This window comes from Physella acuta, unplaced genomic scaffold, assembly GCF_028476545.2.
Source record: "Physella acuta isolate Inbredline_101_S28 unplaced genomic scaffold, ASM2847654v3 ptg001699l, whole genome shotgun sequence".
NCBI classification, from domain to species: Eukaryota; Metazoa; Mollusca; class Gastropoda; family Physidae; genus Physella; species Physella acuta.
In genome coordinates, this window is record NW_026733212.1 from 22,600 (window position 1) to 43,152 (window position 20,553).

General features: G+C 41.3%; 3 protein-coding genes across 3 annotated transcripts in view; 2 read left to right on the plus strand and 1 right to left on the minus strand.

The window, feature by feature from the left end:
• The first annotated feature begins 811 nt into the window (after positions 1-811).
• Positions 812-20,553, plus strand: part of LOC131929962 (putative extracellular sulfatase Sulf-1 homolog) — a 49,076-nt gene continuing 29,334 nt past the window's right edge. The window contains exons 1-2 of the mRNA XM_059286347.1: positions 812-1,176; positions 6,277-6,365. The gene's annotated coding sequence lies outside the window, so the exon portion shown is untranslated. The remainder of the gene's footprint in view (positions 1,177-6,276; positions 6,366-20,553) is intronic.
• LOC131929963 (troponin T, skeletal muscle-like) lies at positions 11,404-12,453 on the minus strand. The gene has a single exon (XM_059286348.1). It carries the CDS (start codon positions 12,451-12,453, stop codon positions 11,404-11,406), a length of 1,050 nt encoding a protein of 349 aa, XP_059142331.1.
• On the plus strand, positions 12,550-16,941 carry LOC131929964 (uncharacterized). Its single transcript, XM_059286349.1, has 4 exons — positions 12,550-12,559; positions 12,775-12,893; positions 13,311-13,639; positions 16,923-16,941. The coding sequence occupies exons 1-4, from the start codon at positions 12,550-12,552 to the stop codon at positions 16,939-16,941; spliced, it is 477 nt and encodes a 158-aa protein (XP_059142332.1).

Sequence of the window (20,553 nt, forward strand, 5' to 3'; positions counted from 1 at the left end):
CTAAAGAGGATACTGTTTGTGTATGTATACATGCAGCTATGGGTTCTTTACGTTGGCCCGGAAGGGGGGCGGGGGGAAGGGCGACACCCCCTGAAGAAAGAAAATTATCCTATATGAGAAAAAGATGTAAAATACTGAGGGCGTCCATAATAAGCAACGGGATCTCTAGTATACTACAACTAGGTGAGTTTTAAATTTAATCACTTTGACCATTGTTTTCACGTGTTGTTATATAAAGTTTTGGTAAGTAAAGTTCCCTTTGAGAACCTGGCGGTCCATGAGTCAAGTGAAGTAAAGCTCACCTTTTTTCTAAGGCACGGCGTATTTCCCTCAAGTGCCGTCATTTAATTACCCGCTATGCTCAGTTTTTTTTTTTTTTTAACACGAGCAAAGGCGTTTACACATCTTGTATACAGGTTAAGTTTTTTTTTTTTTTTTTATATATAAGTTGGGTCACATAAACATATTGATGTCAAGTTCAACATGTCAACGTCCGCTAAGACCCGAGCCCACACCCAGTCGTCCACCAACTGGACTTCACTCGACCACTTGCTTACTCCGCATGGATGACCCTGGTCACTAAAATGAATAAATCGAGTGAATCTACTTCAGCTACTCCCTGCGCTTCTTTATCCAGGAAGTTTAAAATGAGCGCCCGATACCCAGACGCAGTATCGATACCGTCGAGAAGATCGAGCCAGCCCGCGAAGCATGTAGCGAGGCGGGGTGAGAATGGGAAATGTGGCGACGACTGCAGAGTGGGAGGGGGTGTGCTAGTTAGTTGACGGTGGGGTCTCGGATAAATCTCACGGTGGAGCTTCGGATACAGTTGACGGTGGAGCTCTGGGTGGATTGTGGAGCTTCGGTGGATTGAAGTTTGACGGCGGAGCTTGAGATATCAGCGTAACGGATACACTTGAAAGTGGAGTTTGAGAAATTGACTGTTGAATTCCCGTTTCTATTTATAGTGAAGGTTCGGATCTAGATCTATTTGGAATCGGAGTTGTATGTTTTGAATTCATCGTGGAGTTACAATGGATCTTTATAGTTATATATAATACTCGCAATTAAACAAATAAAAAGAAAAACTAGCATTGTATATATAGCAAAAACCCTGATATAACATGCATTTTGTGTAAGATTTTTTTGGTATAGGAGTACGGTAACCAAGTAAATGTAAGTATACGTTTTCTCCGTCATTAAATTTGAATTCAAAAGGATGTTTGTGCATGTTGGTAGTAGTGATGTTACCGAGATGTACTCAGCCACAGTGTTGAGCTATCGATTCTGATGAGAAAAAAAAACAAAAACACCATGGGCTTAGTCTTAAGTATCGTCCATAAACGACGTCACACTCATTAGGGGGGGGGGGGGAATTAGGTCCTTTGTGACGATGTATTATTAATTAAATATTTGACGTTATTTAGCGTTTTTAATAAAAAAAAAAACCCTCCGTAAATTTTAGAGAGCATTCGCTGTTTGAAAAAAAAAAACAACAACATGCATAGCCATTTTGAAGGGGTTGGTCGGCAGAGGTGTGATTTCATAAATTTTTATTGTGTGTTGGAGGGGGGGGGGGGTTGGATGGGGAAATCTTTTAAAAATAAAAAAAATGCTTGACTTCGTTTTTTGATGACCACTCTGGTGTGGTAGGGGAGATAAACCTTTACAGTTGAAGTGAAATTACTGAAGTGTGAATTTAAACATCACGGACATTCGAAATCGCTTGTGAATTTTCCTACTTACAAAAAAAAAAAAAGAATCCACAATGTTACATTTTATTTTATTTAGATTATTTAAAATTATTTTAGATAAGACTTTAAGATCAATTAAATAATTAAGGGGGACGGTGGTAAAAACACATTTTGTAACAAATTATAAGATAAAAGATTTTTTTGTATCAGTATTAACTTTTGAAATATAATAACTTTGTGCTTATTATTTGTTGCCAATTCATTAATTTTAAGCTAAAATGAACATGTCTGAGGGGAAAAAATAGCATAGATCTATATTTTAAAAATATTTTAAAAATTATTTCATCATTTCAGAATAAGCCTAATGTAGCAGTAAGGTTATTTATTTATTTATTTAATTATTTTTTTTCGCCTCAGACATGTAATTTACAGCGTCAGTTGTGTGTTCGCTTTAGTATTACAGTTTTCATCATCGGCTTGTGAGAACTGATACAGATTTACAATAGTAATATTTCTTTCTTACTTGTAGCCTACTTTCATTCATATAAGATGGTTTACTTATACATAGATCTAATACAAAACGTCTAAATATTAAAAAATAATAAAAAAAGTAATAAAAAGAACCAACCTGAAAATGCAAATGTGTAATTAAATGATGATTCAAGGGATTTTTTCCCTCGGCGTGGTGGGTGAGGGGACGGGGGAACGGGGTGGAATTTGGGTTTTAAGTAGAGCTGAAATAAATTTGTGATTACAGAGAATTAAAATTATACAAATTTTAAGCAATCGGATAAGTTATGTTATTACAATGAGACACATCAAAGCAAACATTCTTCCCTTTCAAACATCTATATCTATACAGTCCTCAAACAGTTTTTTTTTTTACATTTTTTTTAAATTCAATTGTGTTAAACATTTAAATCAGTAATAATAATGTGTTTGAGTAAGGTTATTTTAAGATGTGAACTCTACAGCTTAATGTCCGCAGTTGGGTTATTATCTTGTGTGTATCGCTTTTATCCTATGAAACGACCCGAAGCCACTCTTGTCTAGGGGGTATAACTTGTTCTTTATTTTTATGTCTGAAACAAACCACATCATTGATTTGTTATTTGAGGACGGCAGAAAACTGACTTTATGACTGTAAGACAAACCTAACAGCGGTGTCCATTATCATTTTATTTCACGACAACACAGGCTGAATAGGTTTGTTCCTGGTTAGTTCCCCTTATTTTATTGTCTAAGTATAATCCGTTGCCCTATAGTGGCCTATTTAACCCCCTTTATTCTATCGGCTCTGAGTTGTAGCCCTTGTTTTATGGCAACCAAGCTAATCTTTTTGTCCTATAGTTATTCGGTTAATTCCCTTATTTGATCGTTACAACGTTGATTCCCACGTTTTATCGCCCTCCAAGTTATTTCCCTTGTTCTATCGTCCCAACGTAATTCCTCAATCCTCAAGTTAATCCCATTTTTTTTCTATCCTACCAAGTTAATTCCCTTATTCTATCATCACTAGGTAAATTCCTTTATTCTTTCTTCACTAAGTTAATTCCCTTATCTATCGTCACCAAGTTACTTCCCTTATTCTATCATCTTTAACTCCAGTCCCTTACTCTAACGTCACAAAGTTAAACAACCCCAAGTTAACTGAGGCGTAGTCTATTTATAGTTATTCCAGTCTTTGAAAAAGTGCCCCCCCCCCAAAGTAAATAAATTGGAAAGGTTTGTGGAGCTTCTTACCAGTTACTGCCCCATTAGATTTTCTATTTCGGTGTCACAAAAATTGATATAGAAAACAGTTAAATCAGTGTGAAACGCATTGAACTCGTTTATTTTCGTAACTTTGATTGTATCTATCTATATATATAATTCTCTTCTGGGATCAGTTAGAAAACAAGCTGCAAGCGCGCCTTTGCAGTCCCCTCTCTTCCTCTCTATCACTATCACTACCACCCCCACCCCACCCCACATGATCTGGTGAGCGGTGTTCACTCTGTTTACATTTTACAATCATAGAGACGGGTTTGGTGACGGCTATTAGGGGCAGATAATTGAGTTTGAAACGATTTTAAACTTAGAGGAGGTAACTAAGAGGAGGCTGCTTTCACGTGGGGGGGGGGGGGGGGGGGTTAGTGGTTTTAAGCAAATATTTTCAATGGCAGCATTGGTACTGTCGAATTCACAAATTATAAATTACTGAAAAGTAGGAAAAAAAAACAACTAAATAGCGGCGTATGATACGCAGCGGGTCGGCTCGTATAATTTAATACTTCAGCTTAAAATGAGCTTAAAATGAGCTTTTCAATTAATTTTTCTACTCCTTTTGGCGCCCCCTTAAGGTCGGTGCCCGGGGCGGCCGCCCCACTCGCCCTCCCCTAGCTACGCCACTGCAAGTTAAACAACCCCTTGCTTATTGTCTCCAAATTATTTCCCTTGTTCTTACCCTAACGTCACCAAGTTAACTCCCTTGCCCTATCGTCTCCAAATTAATTCCCTTGTTCTTTCGCCACCTTACCCTTACGTCACCAAATTAATTCCCTTAGTCTATCGTCACTATTTTAATTCTCTCACGCTTTCGTCATCCAGTTAATTCCCTTACTCTGTCGCCACCACGTTAACTCCCCTTATCAGATGCCCTGATACGATGATGAATCGTACAGTAATTGTTCAAGCGCCCGAAGAATTCACTGGCAAAAACCCCAGCAAAAACGCATGTTTTGTTTTACGACGGTGCTGCGCCGTTATCTGACGGTAGTTACCTGCTGGGAATCGATTTACGTCACAGCAAACCTATCGTCTACATTTTCTAGAAGTCGTTTTACTTGTCTTGTAATGTGGGGAACTTAGTCACCCGTTTCTGCTTTCTCGTCTCTCTCACCCTCTTTCTGCATATGCATCCTATAGGCCTAAATTATATATATATATATATATATATATATATATATATATATATATATATATATATATATATATATATATACACGAAATATAAACACAAATTAAAAACAATACGGGAATCACTGTTACGAGAATATATTTAAAACTATTGGTCAACTATTTGTCAAATTTACAAGACAGAAAAGATATTTTCAGTAACAGCTTTAAAAAAGATGTTCACTTTTTACATTTTTAATTAAGCTTGTACGTGCTTATGGGGCCCCTATTAGTTAAATACTTCCCCACTCTCCCCCTCCCCCACTTCCTCAGTCCGGCCGCACTAAGTTTTCGCCAATGTCTAAACGTGTTTTTGGACATCCGTTGAGCGCAGGAGCGCAATAAATCACTGCAAACGTTTAAATGTTTGCCAGCCTTCTTCACTAGAGTTTTGGAATTAAAAAACATATTTTTATGCAAAGTGTGGGTTAGTCACTGGAGAATACTGAATAAAGATAACAATATTAATATTTTAATGTTAGTCACTGTAGAATAAAGATAACAACATGACTATTTTAATGTTAGTCAGTGTAGAATTAAGATAACAACATGACTATTTTTATGTTAGTCATTGTATAATAAAGATAACAACTTGGATATTTTTATGTTAGTCACTCTGGAATAAAGATAACATGGATATTTTATGTTAGTCACTGTAGTATAAAGATAAAAATAGCGATTATTTTTCTGATAGCCAGTGTAGAATAAAGATAACTCAAGTGTTTTTTTTTTTGTTAGTCATTGTAGAATCGGTATTCTAATGCTTGCCACTGTAGAATAAAGATAACAACATCGGTATTTTTATGTTAGTCACACAGTCGACGCAAATATGTAAGACAAAAACGTTTAGAATTAATTTGTAACATCGGCTCTACCATAAGGTTACTAATTTTATAAATACCTTGATTCTCATCTACCACTGAGAGCTTTTAAAACCATTTAGCACTACAGTATCAATGTGTTCATAATGTGTACATGTTATATGTTTTGTGTATATTGTAACATTGATGGTAAATTCAACATGGATGTCTAGAAGTACCCGATTTAGCTTCTTCCTCAGTTCATATACATTCACTGAAGTAGAACGTACATGTGGCGTCACACAGCGGTGGTGGGGATGGGGTGTGGACCGCCCGGGTGACACTAATTTAAGGGGTGACACCTAATAAAATATCCGTAAAATGGATTTTCAAAAGTATGTTTTATCCAGTAAATTATTAAAATAATAGGACAGAGGGATGATACTTAAATGAAAAATGCAAAATCGTTAGAGGGGGATGGGGCGACACCGGGTGACACTCAATTTAGTAACTCACTGGCGTATGTTAATAGAGAGAGTAAATGTTCGTCTAATTGCTCGCAACACCCATGAATAGTTATAACAATAGTTATACCATCGCCTCTCTTAAACTCTTAAAATGTGTAAGTGGGTCACAACCGGAATAACTTCCGCTGCAAACTTTCAAACGATGAATAATTCGTCATCTGGTTTGTTCTGTTATCCACCCTCCACTCCTGTATTGTTTTTTTTTTTTTTTTTGTGTTTTTTTCGTCGTGACCATCATCAAAATAAATTAACCAAGTGCACTCATTAGCTTTGTAAGCTCGACATTGGTTGCAGTTTTTTTTTTTTTTAACTTTTCAGTGGCGGCCATGTTGTGACGGTAGGGGAGTGCTAGTGACTCCAGATCGAGGCTTGCTCCGCGGATATAGGATCTTGTTTTCTGGTGTGTGGTAAGTACTGAAACATATATAAACCATAAACATAAAGTGTAGTGTTACATCAGGGACGGTATGGTCGGATGGTAGAGCGTTCAACTGATAACTCAAAAGTCTCGAGTTCGGATCCCGGGGCTCGAGTCCATACGACGTCCCTGAGTCCACCCAGCTCTTATGGGTACCTGACTCTGGGAAAGTATAGGCGACTTGGCATAGTGCTGACCACACTGTCCCTTTATACGCCGAGGGCACTGAAACAGGTGAACTCTACTTCATCTTCTCCATGCATCGTAAGGTTCGAAAGGGTAATTTATTTTACTTTTATAGTATAGCAGTACAGTAGAGAGGTACAGTACAGTGGTACACTAGCGGTACGGTACAGGTATTCAGTATATCGGTACTATATAGTGCGAAATTACAGTGATTCAGTATAAATTTAACCCTAAACCTGTCCTGCTATATTGCATTGTCTTGTCTACTTTTTTTGGTCATCTATAGCACCAAACTGTTGCAAGCATGTACCGTGCTTATAATTTTCAAATTTCATATATAGTATGTTTTAGACACGAGTATTTGAGATATTGTATGGTTTAGATTGTGTATATTTTACACGGGAACAGGCCATTACCCCCCTCCGTCAATTACCCCGGACATTCCCCCCCGTAATTCTCCCCCCCCCCGGAGTAATTACCTCCCCTGTCAATTACACCCCGCCCAGTAGGACATCACCCCCCTGTTTATAGCTTAAGGTTCAGCTAGGCTTAGAGCTAAGGTTTGAGTTTGGTCTAGGTCTAGGTCTAGGGTTAGGGTTAGCGCTATGGTTAGGGTTAGGGCTAGGGTTAGGGCTAGGGTTAGGGTTAAGATCAGGGTTAGGCTTAAATCAATGTCTAGATTTAGGTTTGGTTTTGGGTTTATTTTAGGGTGAGGTGAATTCTTAGGTTTTTCGTTTTGACTTAAGGTTAGGATTAAGGTAATAAAATGGTATAGAGTTGGAGTCTATTTATGTGTATGTGGGTGGGGAGACCATAAACCGTCAAGATGTAGCATAGTGTTTGAGGTTGACAGTTTTAGCTGTCGGTACTAGGTGCTCACCCAGAGTTCTATAAGTGGTACTCACTGGTGTCTGTGGGACAACAGGACAGAAATGGGGAACTATCTACACCTCCAGGCAACCTTACACCTCTAACAATATACCCCCAGTCTTACACCTCTAACCATATACCCTCAGCATTACACCCCAGCCCTACACCCCCAGACTTTCACCCCTAGCCCTACACCCCCAGACTTTCACCCCTAGCCCTACACCCGCAGACTTTCACCCCTAGCCCTACACCCCCAGACTTTCACCCCTAGCCCTACACCCCATCTTACACTCTTACACTCTTAACCTTACACCCCCAGTCTTACACCTTAACCCTTAACTCTACACCCCTAAGCCTACCCCCAGCCTTACACCCCTAAGCCCCCCCCCAGCCTTACACCCCTAACCCTACACCATCAGACTCACACCCCTAACCCTACACCATCAGACTCACACCCCTAACCCTACACCATCAGACTCACACCCCTAACCCTACACCATCAGACTCACACCCCTAACCCTACACCCCCAGTCTTTAACCTCTAACCATACGTCCCCCAACCTTATACCCCTAACCCTACACCCTACACTCTCATTCTTTCACTTCTCATTCTATACTGATCTCTACTCCCAGAACACCACTCTCAATATTTAACCCTACAATCGAACACCATTACACCACCACCCCACATATCCTCCTGGTAGCTTGACATCATCCCACCTAACAAACTGACCCTCCCTGTAATCCAACTGACGTTCCAACCCCCTCCCCCCACCCACCGTTCCTTACTTACCAACTCTTAACACCTACTTCCTATGTCAACCTTGACGATCGACTCGGGTTTACCCGGAGTTGACACAGCAAGGCGGCGCTAGGCTGAAACGGTTTGCCCATCTAACTTGGGCCTTCAGTCACTGGGATATTAGTCTGGTGCTAAACTGGCGTCACGGCGGTGAGAATCGGCGTCTATTTCCGGATGGGAATGGCGCGTGCTGTGTTAATGAATGGTACCCAGTGGTCCTCAATTTGTTGGCATTGGGTCTACCAAGTACATATGACGTCACTCGGTTGTTTTTAGAATTTTGAATATTATGTGTTTTTAATTGCGATGATACCGGTTTTATTGGGGAGTTGGAACGAAAGTCTGGTTTCGTTTTAAGTTAATGTTAACGATCAACTGACTAGCAGTTTCTTGTTGAATTAGTTCGTGTGTCTTGATATTTATGCCTCCGTCTGTCGTCAATATCACCGAGTCTATGTCATGTCTTTAGGTAAATGGATTGTCCCCATAGCTAGATCTTTTCTTCATGTCTAGGTACGGTCTTCAGTATAATGTCTGTAGGTCTATTTCTTCAGATATATTAATATCTGATAGGGTTATCGGAAAGATGCGCAATGAAAAAACTGCGCAAGAGCATTTTTTGTTTTCTTAAAGCAGGCATGTATAGACACACATAAAGAATGACCAAGTACACTTAATAAGACACTTTTCTATTGTATATGAAAACAACTGTCTTAGTAATTAGTTTGTATTTGCGCAGTTTTCCTTTGCGCAGTATTCAGATTCGCAGTTTTCTGGAAACCATCCCTAAATCTAAATGTAGGTAGGTCTATATTTTAAACTCAAGTCTGGAATTAAATCTACCTCCAGGTTTAGCACTTTACTTTCTTTCTAATGAGGAAGGGAGTATGGTGTCGAAGCTGGTTAAGTAAATACAGTACTCTTTGAACCCGACGGTCCATAGGACAGGTGAAGTAGAGTTCACCTGTTTCAGTGGCATCGGCCTTTACTTTAAGTCAGGGCTGGATGGACTCATGTACGCCGATCCTGGGATCCGAACTCGGGTCTTACGAATTAGCAGTCGTACGCCCTACCACTAGACCACGCACAGCCAGATCTAACAGAAATACAACCCTACTTCTAGTAACCGCCTACCGCTCTCTGTTCATTTACCAGCTTTTTAAGAACGACCATTCCAAAAGACATAAAATATTTTTACAGCTTCACCTGTTTCACGCAACCCGGGCTACACCAGAAGACACCACATAAAACCTAACACCCCAACCTCTACACAAATCAGTTACAGAAGTACTCTCTCGGGTTACCGCCCTTGTCCCCTTGGTTATCGCCCCTTACTCACGACGGGGGTTCCCCGCTGAAAGACCATAAAGGGAACCAACCCCGCGCCTGCTAATGAGCCCCCGTCGTCCGTAAGTCGAATTCTGGCATCCTTGTTTTATAAATTACTCGTCCTAGCATCTCTATGAGCGCTGAGAAATCTCAGACTCGAAATTTGTTTTTTTTCACATTCCATAACGAACGTTGAAATGTCTTCACGGTATCCAGCCATCACTATAACGTAAAGAGGAGAGAGATTCATTTCGTTTTTTAAGATCTGGCCCCGCCCCTACCCCGGGGGGTTATAGGGGGTTGCTGACAATTCTTAGATTACGCTGGTTTTTATCTTAGTTGCTTATTTGTTTCGGTTCTTCTGACATAATTCCCATTTTTCGTGGTGCTAACGTTATGTCATCTCTCCGTGGGGGTCAAGATTCTTTATCACGGGGGGGGTCAATGTATTTTTTCCTGGGGGTTAAGGATTTTTAACATGAGGAGGGGGGGCAATGTATTTTGTCTTGGGGTTAAGAATTTTTAATCATGTGGGCAAGGTATTTTTTCCTGGGGTTCAAGTCTCTATCAGCATTGAGAAACTTGTCTGTTTTCTATGGGTTTTTTTTTTTTTTTACATCCGTGTATGACTATCAGGCAGGGAAACTTGTCAAATTTAGCAGGCGTAGGCGTCTATCGCTTACATAAACTTGTCAAACCCTGACAGGTGTGACTCTCAGGTGAGAAACTTGACACTTTAAACGTCAGCCGCTTTGAAAAAATGTGCACCCATCATAATCTCGCCCCGTGGTTAAGATTGGTTTCCGGCGTTTTTGCATGAATTAGCTCCCATTGAGGCTACTTATATACTCCCACCCATGTATGTGTGTGTTTTAGCCCCAAAACACATATTGCTGATTAAGATAGTTAATTGTATGAGGTGACTCCCCCAACTTCCACATACACACTCATACACATCTCTCTACCACCTCCCCACTCCCCCGCAAAACCCTCCCCTCCCCCACTCAACTGTGATAATAAGACCAAAACCAATAGCAAATGTAAATATATCACATATAAATATGTTACGTCTTTTCACCACACATGTGAGGACTTGCTCCCCTACCCCATATCACTCACCCTCATCTCTCACACACCCATTCCGCCACCCTAACTAGTTGAGTAAAAGCTAAAATTAGAAGCAGATGTTGATAGATCACATATATGTTAAGTCTCCCCACCGCCCTTATGCAAACTCGTCCCCTCATCCCCCACCCCCACCCCTTAACCCCTCCCTCACCCTGCATAATAAGCTCAACCCATCAGCAAATTTTTTCATATATCATATATATATCCCCCACCCCTCTTCCTCCTCCCCATCCGTCCATCTTCCCCACCCCTCATCTTCCTCCCACCCTCCCCCACCTATACCCCCAACCTCATCCCCCACCATCCTCATCCCCATCCTTCCACCCCTACCCCACTTCCACCTCCCCCGCCTCTGATCATCCCCCCCCCCCACCCTACATTATTATAAGCCCAAACCACACAACACATGTTGATAGATCACATTTGTAGACGAGCACGACTCGACTCACTTCCGCCGCTGTTGGTGATTAGGTCGTGTCAATCACTGCATGCCCTCCTTATGTCAGAGCTACTGCGGTCCTCCAGCCTTCAACGTTGTGGTGCCAGAGTTTGGTCTGGTTTCATGGATTGGGCTGGTGGGAAGTTTAATCAAGGGTGGTGTTAGGAGCAAGTGGTTGGAAGTTGGGTTGCTGTGGGAAGTTTAATCAAGGGTTGTGTTAGTTGTAAGTGGTTGGAAGTTGGGTTGCTGGTGGGAAGTTAAACAATCGTGGTATTAGGTGTAAGTGGTTGGAAGTTGGGTTGCTGTGGGACTTGGTTCTAATCCAGTTTTAAAGAAATGCAATTCTTTCTTCTTCGGATATTTCGGAGTCAGTTCTTTCTTCTTTGGATATTTCGAAGTCAGTTCTTTCTTCGTCTTTGGATGTTTCGAAGTCAGTTCTTTCTTCTTTGGATGTTTCGAAGTCAGTTCTTTCTTCTTTGGATATTTCGAAGTCAGTTCTTTCTTCTTCGGATATTTCGAAGTCAGTTCTTTCTTCGTCTTTGGATGTTTCGAAGTCAGTTCTTTCTTCTTCGGATATTTCGAAGTCAGTTCTTTCTTCTTTGAATATTTCGAAGTCAGTTCTTTCTTCATTGGATATTTCGAAGTCAGTTCTTTCTTCTTTGGATATTTCGAAGTCAGTTCTTTCTTCTTCGGATATTTCGAAGTCAGTTCTTTCTTCTTCTGATATTTCGAAGTCAGTTCTTTCTTCTTTGGATATTTCGAAGTCAGTTCTTTCTTCTTCGGATATTTCGAAGTCAGTTCTTTCTTCTTTGGATATTTCGAAGTCAGTTCTTTCTTCTTTGGATATTTCGAAGTCAGTTCTTTCTTCTTCGGATATTCCGAAGTCAGTTCTTTCTTCTTCGGATATTTCGAAGTCAGTTCTTTCTTCTTTGGATATTTCGAAGTCAGTTCTTTCATCTTCGGATATTTCGAAGTCAGTTCTTTCTTCTTCGGATATTCCGTAGTCAGTTCTTTCTTCTTCGGATATTTCGAAGTCAGTTCTTTCTTCTTCGGATATTTCGAAGTCAGTTCTTTCTTCTTTGGATATTTCGAAGTCAGTTCTTTCTTCTTCGGATATTTCGAAGTCAGTTCTTTCTTCTTTGGATGTTTCGAAGTCAGTTCTTTCTTCTTTGGATATTTCGAAGTCAGTTCTTTCTTCTTCGGATATTTCGAAGTCAGTTCTTTCTTCGTCTTTGGATGTTTCGAAGTCAGTTCTTTCTTCTTCGGATATTTCGAAGTCAGTTCTTTCTTCTTTGAATATTTCGAAGTCAGTTCTTTCTTCATTGGATATTTCGAAGTCAGTTCTTTCTTCTTTGGATATTTCGAAGTCAGTTCTTTCTTCTTCGGATATTTCGAAGTCAGTTCTTTCTTCGTCTTTGGATGTTTCGAAGTCAGTTCTTTCTTCTTTGGATCTTTCGAAGTCAGTTCTTTCTTCTTTGAATATTTCGAAGTCAGTTCTTTCTTCATTGGATATTTCGAAGTCAGTTCTTTCTTCTTTGGATATTTCGAAGTCAGTTCTTTCTTCTTCGGATATTTCGAAGTCAGTTCTTTCTTCTTCTGATATTTCGAAGTCAGTTCTTTCTTCTTTGGATATTTCGAAGTCAGTTCTTTCTTCTTCGGATATTTCGAAGTCAGTTCTTTCTTCTTTGGATATTTCGAAGTCAGTTCTTTCTTCTTTGGATATTTCGAAGTCAGTTCTTTCTTCTTCGGATATTCCGAAGTCAGTTCTTTCTTCTTCGGATATTTCGAAGTCAGTTCTTTCTTCTTTGGATATTTCGAAGTCAGTTCTTTCTTCTTCGGATATTTCGAAGTCAGTTCTTTCTTCTTCGGATATTCCGTAGTCAGTTCTTTCTTCTTCGGATATTTCGAAGTCAGTTCTTTCTTCTTCGGATATTTCGAAGTCAGTTCTTTCTTCTTTGGATATTTCGAAGTCAGTTCTTTCTTCTTCGGATATTTCGAAGTCAGTTCTTTCTTCTTCTGATATTTCGAAGTCAGTTCTTTCTTCTTTGGATATTTCGAAGTCAGTTCTTTCTTCTTCGGATATTTCGAAGTCAGTTCTTTCTTCTTTGGATATTTCGAAGTCAGTTCTTTCTTCTTTGGATATTTCGAAGTCAGTTCTTTCTTCTTTGGATATTTCGAAGTCAGTTCTTTCTTCTTCTGATATTTCGAATTCAGTTCTTTCTTCTTTGGATATTTCGAAGTCAGTTCTTTCTTCTTCGGATATTTCGAAGTCAGTTCTTTCTTCTTCGGATATTTCGAAGTCAGTTCTTTCTTCTTCGGATATTCCGAAGTCAGTTCTTTCTTCTTCGGATATTTCGAAGTCAGTTCTTTCTTCTTCGGATATTCCGAAGTCAGTTCTTTCTTCTTCGGATATTTCGAAGTCAGTTCTTTCTTCTTCGGATATTCCGAAGTCAGTTCTTTCTTCTTCGGATATTTCGAAGTCAGTTCTTTCTTCTTCGGATATTTCGAAGTCAGTTCTTTCTTCTTCGGATATTTTGGAGTCTAGACAAGACCAGAGAGCATTTCCGGCATCTCTGGTTCACCCCCCCCCCCCTTAATTTCACCGGAAAAGAAAAAAAGAAATAACATTTATATAGAAAATATATACTTTAACTAGTACCCCCCCATCCCCCTCCCGGAAACATTAAGTACCCAGTTGGTGATCCGTGGTACAGGTGAAGTAGAGCTCTCTTGTTTCAGCAACACCTGCGTACGAGGGGATAGTGTGATCGGCGCCCTGCCGCCTTTACTTTGCCTAAAATGTGTTGGGTACCCATCAGAGCTGGTTGGACTCGGGGACTGACATAAGCTCGGGAATCGAACTCGAGACTTTCTGGTTAGCAGTCGCATACTCTACCATCCAACTACGCCGTCCTATACCTGCACAGAAGTTTTAAGTCAATCGTGTTGCTGAGTTCTGAGACCAGAGATCTATCAGCGTGTCTAGGACATAACCCCCCCCCCCCGTCAATTACACCCCTTACGGATATTCCCCCCCCCCCCCCGGAGCATTTACCTCCCTGTCAATTACCCCCGATGAATTACACCCCCTCCCCCAAGTTCAACAATCCTGACTCTGACTCCAACTCTATACCTATATATAACCTTAATCATAACCTTAGCCCTAACCCTAACCCTATCCATAGCCCTAGCCTTTGCGCAAACCTAAACCCAAACTATAGTCCTTACCCTAACTGTACCTTAAGTTATGACCGGGTGGTAATGTCTTACTGGACGGGAGGTAATTGATAGAGGGGGTAATTACTCCGGGGGTAAAGTCCGGGTGGGGGGGGGCGGTAATGGACAGGGGGGGTAATGCCCTGAACCCTCTAACAGCACTAGCGGCCCCTACAGTGAGTACCTGAGAGCAGAGGCCTAGCAGCACTAGCGGCCCCTACAGTGAGTACCTGAGAGCAGAGGCCTAGCAGCACTAGCGGCCCCTACAGTGAGTACCTGAGAGCAGAGGCCTAGCAGCACTAGCGGCCCCTACAGTGAGTACCTGAGAGCAGAGGCCTAGCAGCACTAGCGGCCCCTACAGTGAGTACCTGAGAGCAGAGGCCTAGCAGCACTAGCGGCCCCTACAGTGAGTACCTGAGAGCAGAGGCCTAGCAGCACTAGCGGCCCCTACAGTGAGTACCTGAGAGCAGAGGCCTAGCAGCACTAGCGGCCCCTACAGTGAGTACCTGAGAGCAGAGGCCTAGCAGCACTAGCGGCCCCTACAGTGAGTACCTGAGAGCAGAGGCCTAGCAGCACTAGTGGCCAAACGACAGAGAATTCGATAACAAACCAGACCCCCGTGTTCAAATTCCAGCGATGTTCTGTGTGGCATTCGTGAGCCCACCCAGCCATTACGAATACCCGGCATAATCTAACAGCGGTGGCGCCCGGACCCCACTGTGCGGAGACTGCCATCAGATGACCTTCACCTTCTGCTTTCACTTCCCCCTCCCCTTTTTCTTATACAAGAAATAAAAAAAAAAAACTTAACAAGTTTAAAAACAAAAACCCACAAAACGAAACAATTTACATCCCATGTATTCAACATTCCATATTTTATGTGAGCATAACCAAGGCCAGACTCCACTTATTACCATAGCAACACCGACTTCAAACCCTGCTCCGATAAGAGCCATGTTAACCCTCTCTCTGCCATCAATTTCTCATGTTCTCTACTCCACATTCTATCAAAGGCGCCCCGTCGAGTGCTTTATCAAGATTAATAGAACAAATCCCACCAAGCCCCGAACGAATCCCACCAATCTCCTAAACGAATCCCACAAGTCTCGTTTAATCAAGTGTAAAAGAGCTGCTTATCTACGCCAATATCTTTTCCGCGGTAGTTTTATTTCGCACCGCGTCGCGCGCGTTGCTCATTAGCGCGCATGTTGGCTTAAACAGGGGATTCCTTTTCGCACCGTAGCTTGGTGTGCATACTCTCGCCGGAGTACGTTCTTGACTAAAATAGCGCATCGTGAATGTGTGGACTCGAGTGCAAACGTTTTTAGTGCGCACTTCGTTGCACCCTGGGGTTTCGTTGTATTAGTTTAGCTCTGACTTTAAAGCTCTGTAAATGTTCACAAGTGATATACGTGTATTGGTTGTGAATAGTTTGCTCGAAAAACGAAAATATCTTAAAATGAATTATGAACATTATGACTTTCTATCCATATTCATTACCTTAAGTCTGTAAAATATTTTTCTCTTTCTAGAAATACTTCTTCTCTCAACTCAAGAGTTTATACAAAATACATATTATGTTTATGACTATAAAAACGACGTTCAATTTCTACCAGTAACACTCATTATTTTTTACTCTTAAAAAATGTGTTTTTTTATATTTAGCCTATCGTATAATAAGATTACATTAAATGTACAGTTAGGTTTAAGCTTTGGATTAAGGTTTTGTCACTTGGTTATAGAGATACCAAACCATGATTAATGTACGGTTAACCAAAGAGTGCCGATGCTAAAGGAAAAAATAAACCGGGAGTGATCTCCCCTAAACTTTCTCGAATATTCTTATATAAAATAACAGGGGATGGGAACTCGGGCTATAGACATGATTTTTAATCCATTTTAAATACTTAAAGTTTTAAAAATAGAATAAAATCTCGTAGACAAATTAATTGCACACCAAGTGAACGCCCAATAAAAAAGCGCATAATAGTGCGCAATATTATTAGTACTTTTAAAATTTACATTAGTTTTTTGAGAAATCGGAAGTAGCGTAAATTACTACTTCCAGTCAACGGAAATTACTCAAAATTTAACAGAAGGTAGAGGATTAGATCTTTTACTTACATGTGAAATTTCATTTATCTATCTGAAATAGTACTCAAGTTATAGGCTTTTAAAAAATTCAAAGTAGGAAAAGTACCACTTCCGGTTATCGGAAATCGCTCAAAAGTTGATACGGATCTACGATTTTGATAAAATACTTATATATGAAATTTCATCAACCTAGCTGTAACGGTACTCAAGTTATCGTGTTTACACACGGACAGACACACACACAGACAGACACACACACACACAGACATACGGACAAGATTGCAAAATTATGTTTTTCCGTATCAGTTAGGTGTAAAACGTCGAGATCTGTAAAAATCTCGATTTTTTTTTTTGCACGATTACAATACTTTCTCTATACTACGTATATACGAGAAAGTAAAAAACGAAAAAAAAAATCCCCTGCTGCTGGGTTTTGTTTTTGTTGTAAATATTTCCAGCCCAAGTTGTTCTTATTATTCTAGCAGACGAGACCTGGTTTGAGAACGTTTTCTTTGAGACCCCCCCCCCCCACTCTACCCCCAACTCCCCCCCCCCCCCCCCCCAATCGTGTGTACCCCATTAAAACCTTTGGCGCAGGACCCCTACAAGAAACATAAAACTGGAATCATGAGACTTCAGTCGAACAAATTTAAATTTTATGGCCCGTTTTTTTTCTAAAAGATTTTTTATTGCTTTGATCTTTTTTTTTTTTAAACTGGAAGCATACTGCACCCGAATCGTTTTTGAGTGTGTCAGGAGTGTGATTGTTGAGTGTGCTGATAGTGTGTGTCGTAGGCGTGTGACTGTGTGTGGAGAATGTGAGTGTGGTTAATAATTATGATTGTGTGGTGTGGTAGGGGTGTATTTGTGTGGCAGATGCGGGACTGTGTGTGACCTGGTTAGGATGTGATAGTGTATATGAAAGCGGTGGGTGTGGTAGGGTTTTGTGTGGTTACACTGCAACTTTCAGTGGTAGGGTTGTGTATTAAAAACTGTTTATGGGATATGAGTGTGTGTAATTGTATGGTAGTTATAACACTGTGTAATATCACTACCTCACTATCTCCTCCCCACTATCTCACTATCCTCCTCCTACCTCACTATCCCCAACTCCCCACTACCTCACTATCTTCCATCTCCCCACTACCTCACTATCCCAAACTCCTCACTACGTCACTATCCCCAACCCCCCACTACCTCACTATCCCCAACTTACCACTACCTCAATATCCCCAACTCACCACTACCTCACTATCCCCAACTCACCACTACCTCACTATCCCCAACTCACCACTACCTCACTATCCCCAACTCCCCCCTACCTCACTATCCCCAACTCTTTACTACCTCACTATCCCCAACTCACCACTACCTCACTATCCCCAACTCACCACTACCTCACTATCCCCAACTCACCACTACCTCACTATCCCCAACTCACCACTACCTCACTATCCCCAACTCACCACTACCTCACTATCCCCAACTCCACACTACCTCACTATCCCCATCTCCCCATTACCTCACTATCCCCAACTCCCCACTACCTCACTATCCCCAACTCCACACTACCTCACTATCCCCAACTCCACACTACCTCACTATCCCCAACTCCCCACTACCTCACTAACTCCCCACTACCTCACTATCTCCCCACTACCTCGCTATCCCTAGCGTCCCAATCACTCTGGTCCGATGTCGACCCTTTCCAGACTGAGTGGTTTTCATTTACTCTTCTCATTCTGAGCCTACACGTTACCCCCCTCCCTTCCTCGCACTTTCGCCTCCACCCCTCACCCCCGTCCCCCAACCACTTGTACCCGGGACGTATTGAATTAAGTCACATGGTCAGTTCACCCATACCAGAAAAAAAAACAACTCACTCCGCATCCGTCCAAGAGATTTTTTTTCTCGAGATGAGCTCTCAATCATGGTCAGTCGTCGCGCCCACCTGACCAAATCTTGCCCCCCCCCCCCCCCCACAACCAGATGGGTCTGGTCCCACCGGCATGTGGCCCAGATTAGCGTCTGGCCTTCCCCTGGCCCCGGCCATCATTAATACGTGTCAGGGTGACAGTGTGGTCGGTTGGTTGAGTGGCCAGATAAATTTAGTTTAGACCCTAGTGGGGTGGAGGGGGGGGGGGGTCGTCTGTGTAGGGTGGGCGTCCAGACATTTCTTTCTTTACTCAGTGGTAATGAAACTCTGTTGTGCGTGAGTAGGCGAACTTAACGTGAGTTGTTGTGACGTCCAAACTTGTTTCTCGGTATTTGCTACGGAATGAAAGGATTAAAACTTCTCTTACAGATAATTCAGTGATTAGGCCAATATATAATACTGTTTTTTTAGAGAGTTTAGTGATTGTTAGTTTATTCTATTGATTCTAACAATATTTTTAGTGTTTCAAAGCAGTGTTATCGTAACTTACTTAAATTGATATATCGCGGATTTTTTAAGCTGATTCCCTCTGTTTTCAGAGAACTTTAAACCATGTCTTATAGCGCATTTAAAATTAATTGTTAGGTCTTTAAACCAATTAGCCGAGATTATCTAATACTTAAGAAAAAAATGTTTTTTAATGACAGAGATGATACAAAAACAATAAAAAGTGAACGGAATTCGCTTTTAAAGCTACACATCATTCGTTGCGTTGGTTTAGAGAAACATAAAGATGACGTACACTACTTAATAATAATAATAAAATAACCTGTCCCTAATAGGCTGCTAACCCGAAAGTCTCGAGTTCGAATCCGGGTCCAAGTCAGTCCAACTCACGTTATGGAAAGTGAAAAAAACACAAAGTGATGACCACACCTTCCCTTCGTATCCAATGTCAAGTTATTAAGTTGTCACTACTTTCTTTTCAGTATTTCTTTCCCATAAATATAACTAGTTACATGACATTATAAATAATGGGTTTGGGCCGCTAACCAAAAATCTCCCGAGTCATCTGTCACGTACTATTTACTCAAGCCCACCCCAAAAGACACCACCCCTAACATATCGCCCTATAAAACATAACCTCAAACTGCCCACCCGGTGTAACACCACACCTCATTACACCGCCCTAGATAGAATAACCCCAAACTTCCCGCCAAATGGTCATTTCCTCCCGGAAATTTTAGTCCGCCTTCCGGAAATTTCAAGTGTCCCCGGAGAAAAAGTCTGGAAAAAACACTGCCTCTAACATACCGCCCTATATAACATAACCTCAAACTGTCCACCCCATGTAACACAACCCCAACACACCTCCTAATATAACATAATCTCAATATCCCACCCCATGTAACAGCACCCCTAACACACCTCCATATATAACATAATCTCAATATCCCACCCCATGTAACAGCACCCCTAACACACCTCCATATATAACATAATCTCAATATCCCACCCCATGTAACAGCACCCCTAACACATCTCCATATATAAAATAACCTCACATATCCCACCCCATGTAACACCACCCCTAACACACCTCCATACATAACATAATCTCACATATCCCACCCCATGTAACACCACCCCTAACACACCTCCATATATAACATAACCTCACATATCCCACCCCATGAAACACCACCCCTAACACACCTCCATATATAACATAATCTCACATATCCCACCCCATAAAACACCACCCCTAACACACCTCCATATATAACATAATCTCACATATCCCACCCCATAAAACACCACCCCTAACACACCTCCATATATAACATAATCTCACATATCCCACCCCATAAAACACCACCCCTAACACACCTCCATATATAACATAATCTCACATATCCCACCCCATGAAACACCACCCCCTCATGACACAGCCCTAAATAACATAACCTCAAACTGCCCACCCCCAATAGACACCACCCCCCATCACACATCCCTATATAGCATAACCTCAACCTGCCCACCCCATGCTCTTTTCCCATCTCTTACGTCACCGCATGCACCTATCCATTAACAAATCCCCTGGGAAATCTCGCAACGCACAATGACCCCATTTAGTCTAATGCGGTCACCAAATGACGTCGTGACCTACATATTTTTTAGCACTATAAAACCTGCCTTCAGTGACCAATTTTTACAACACATTTCTCTTGTCGTTT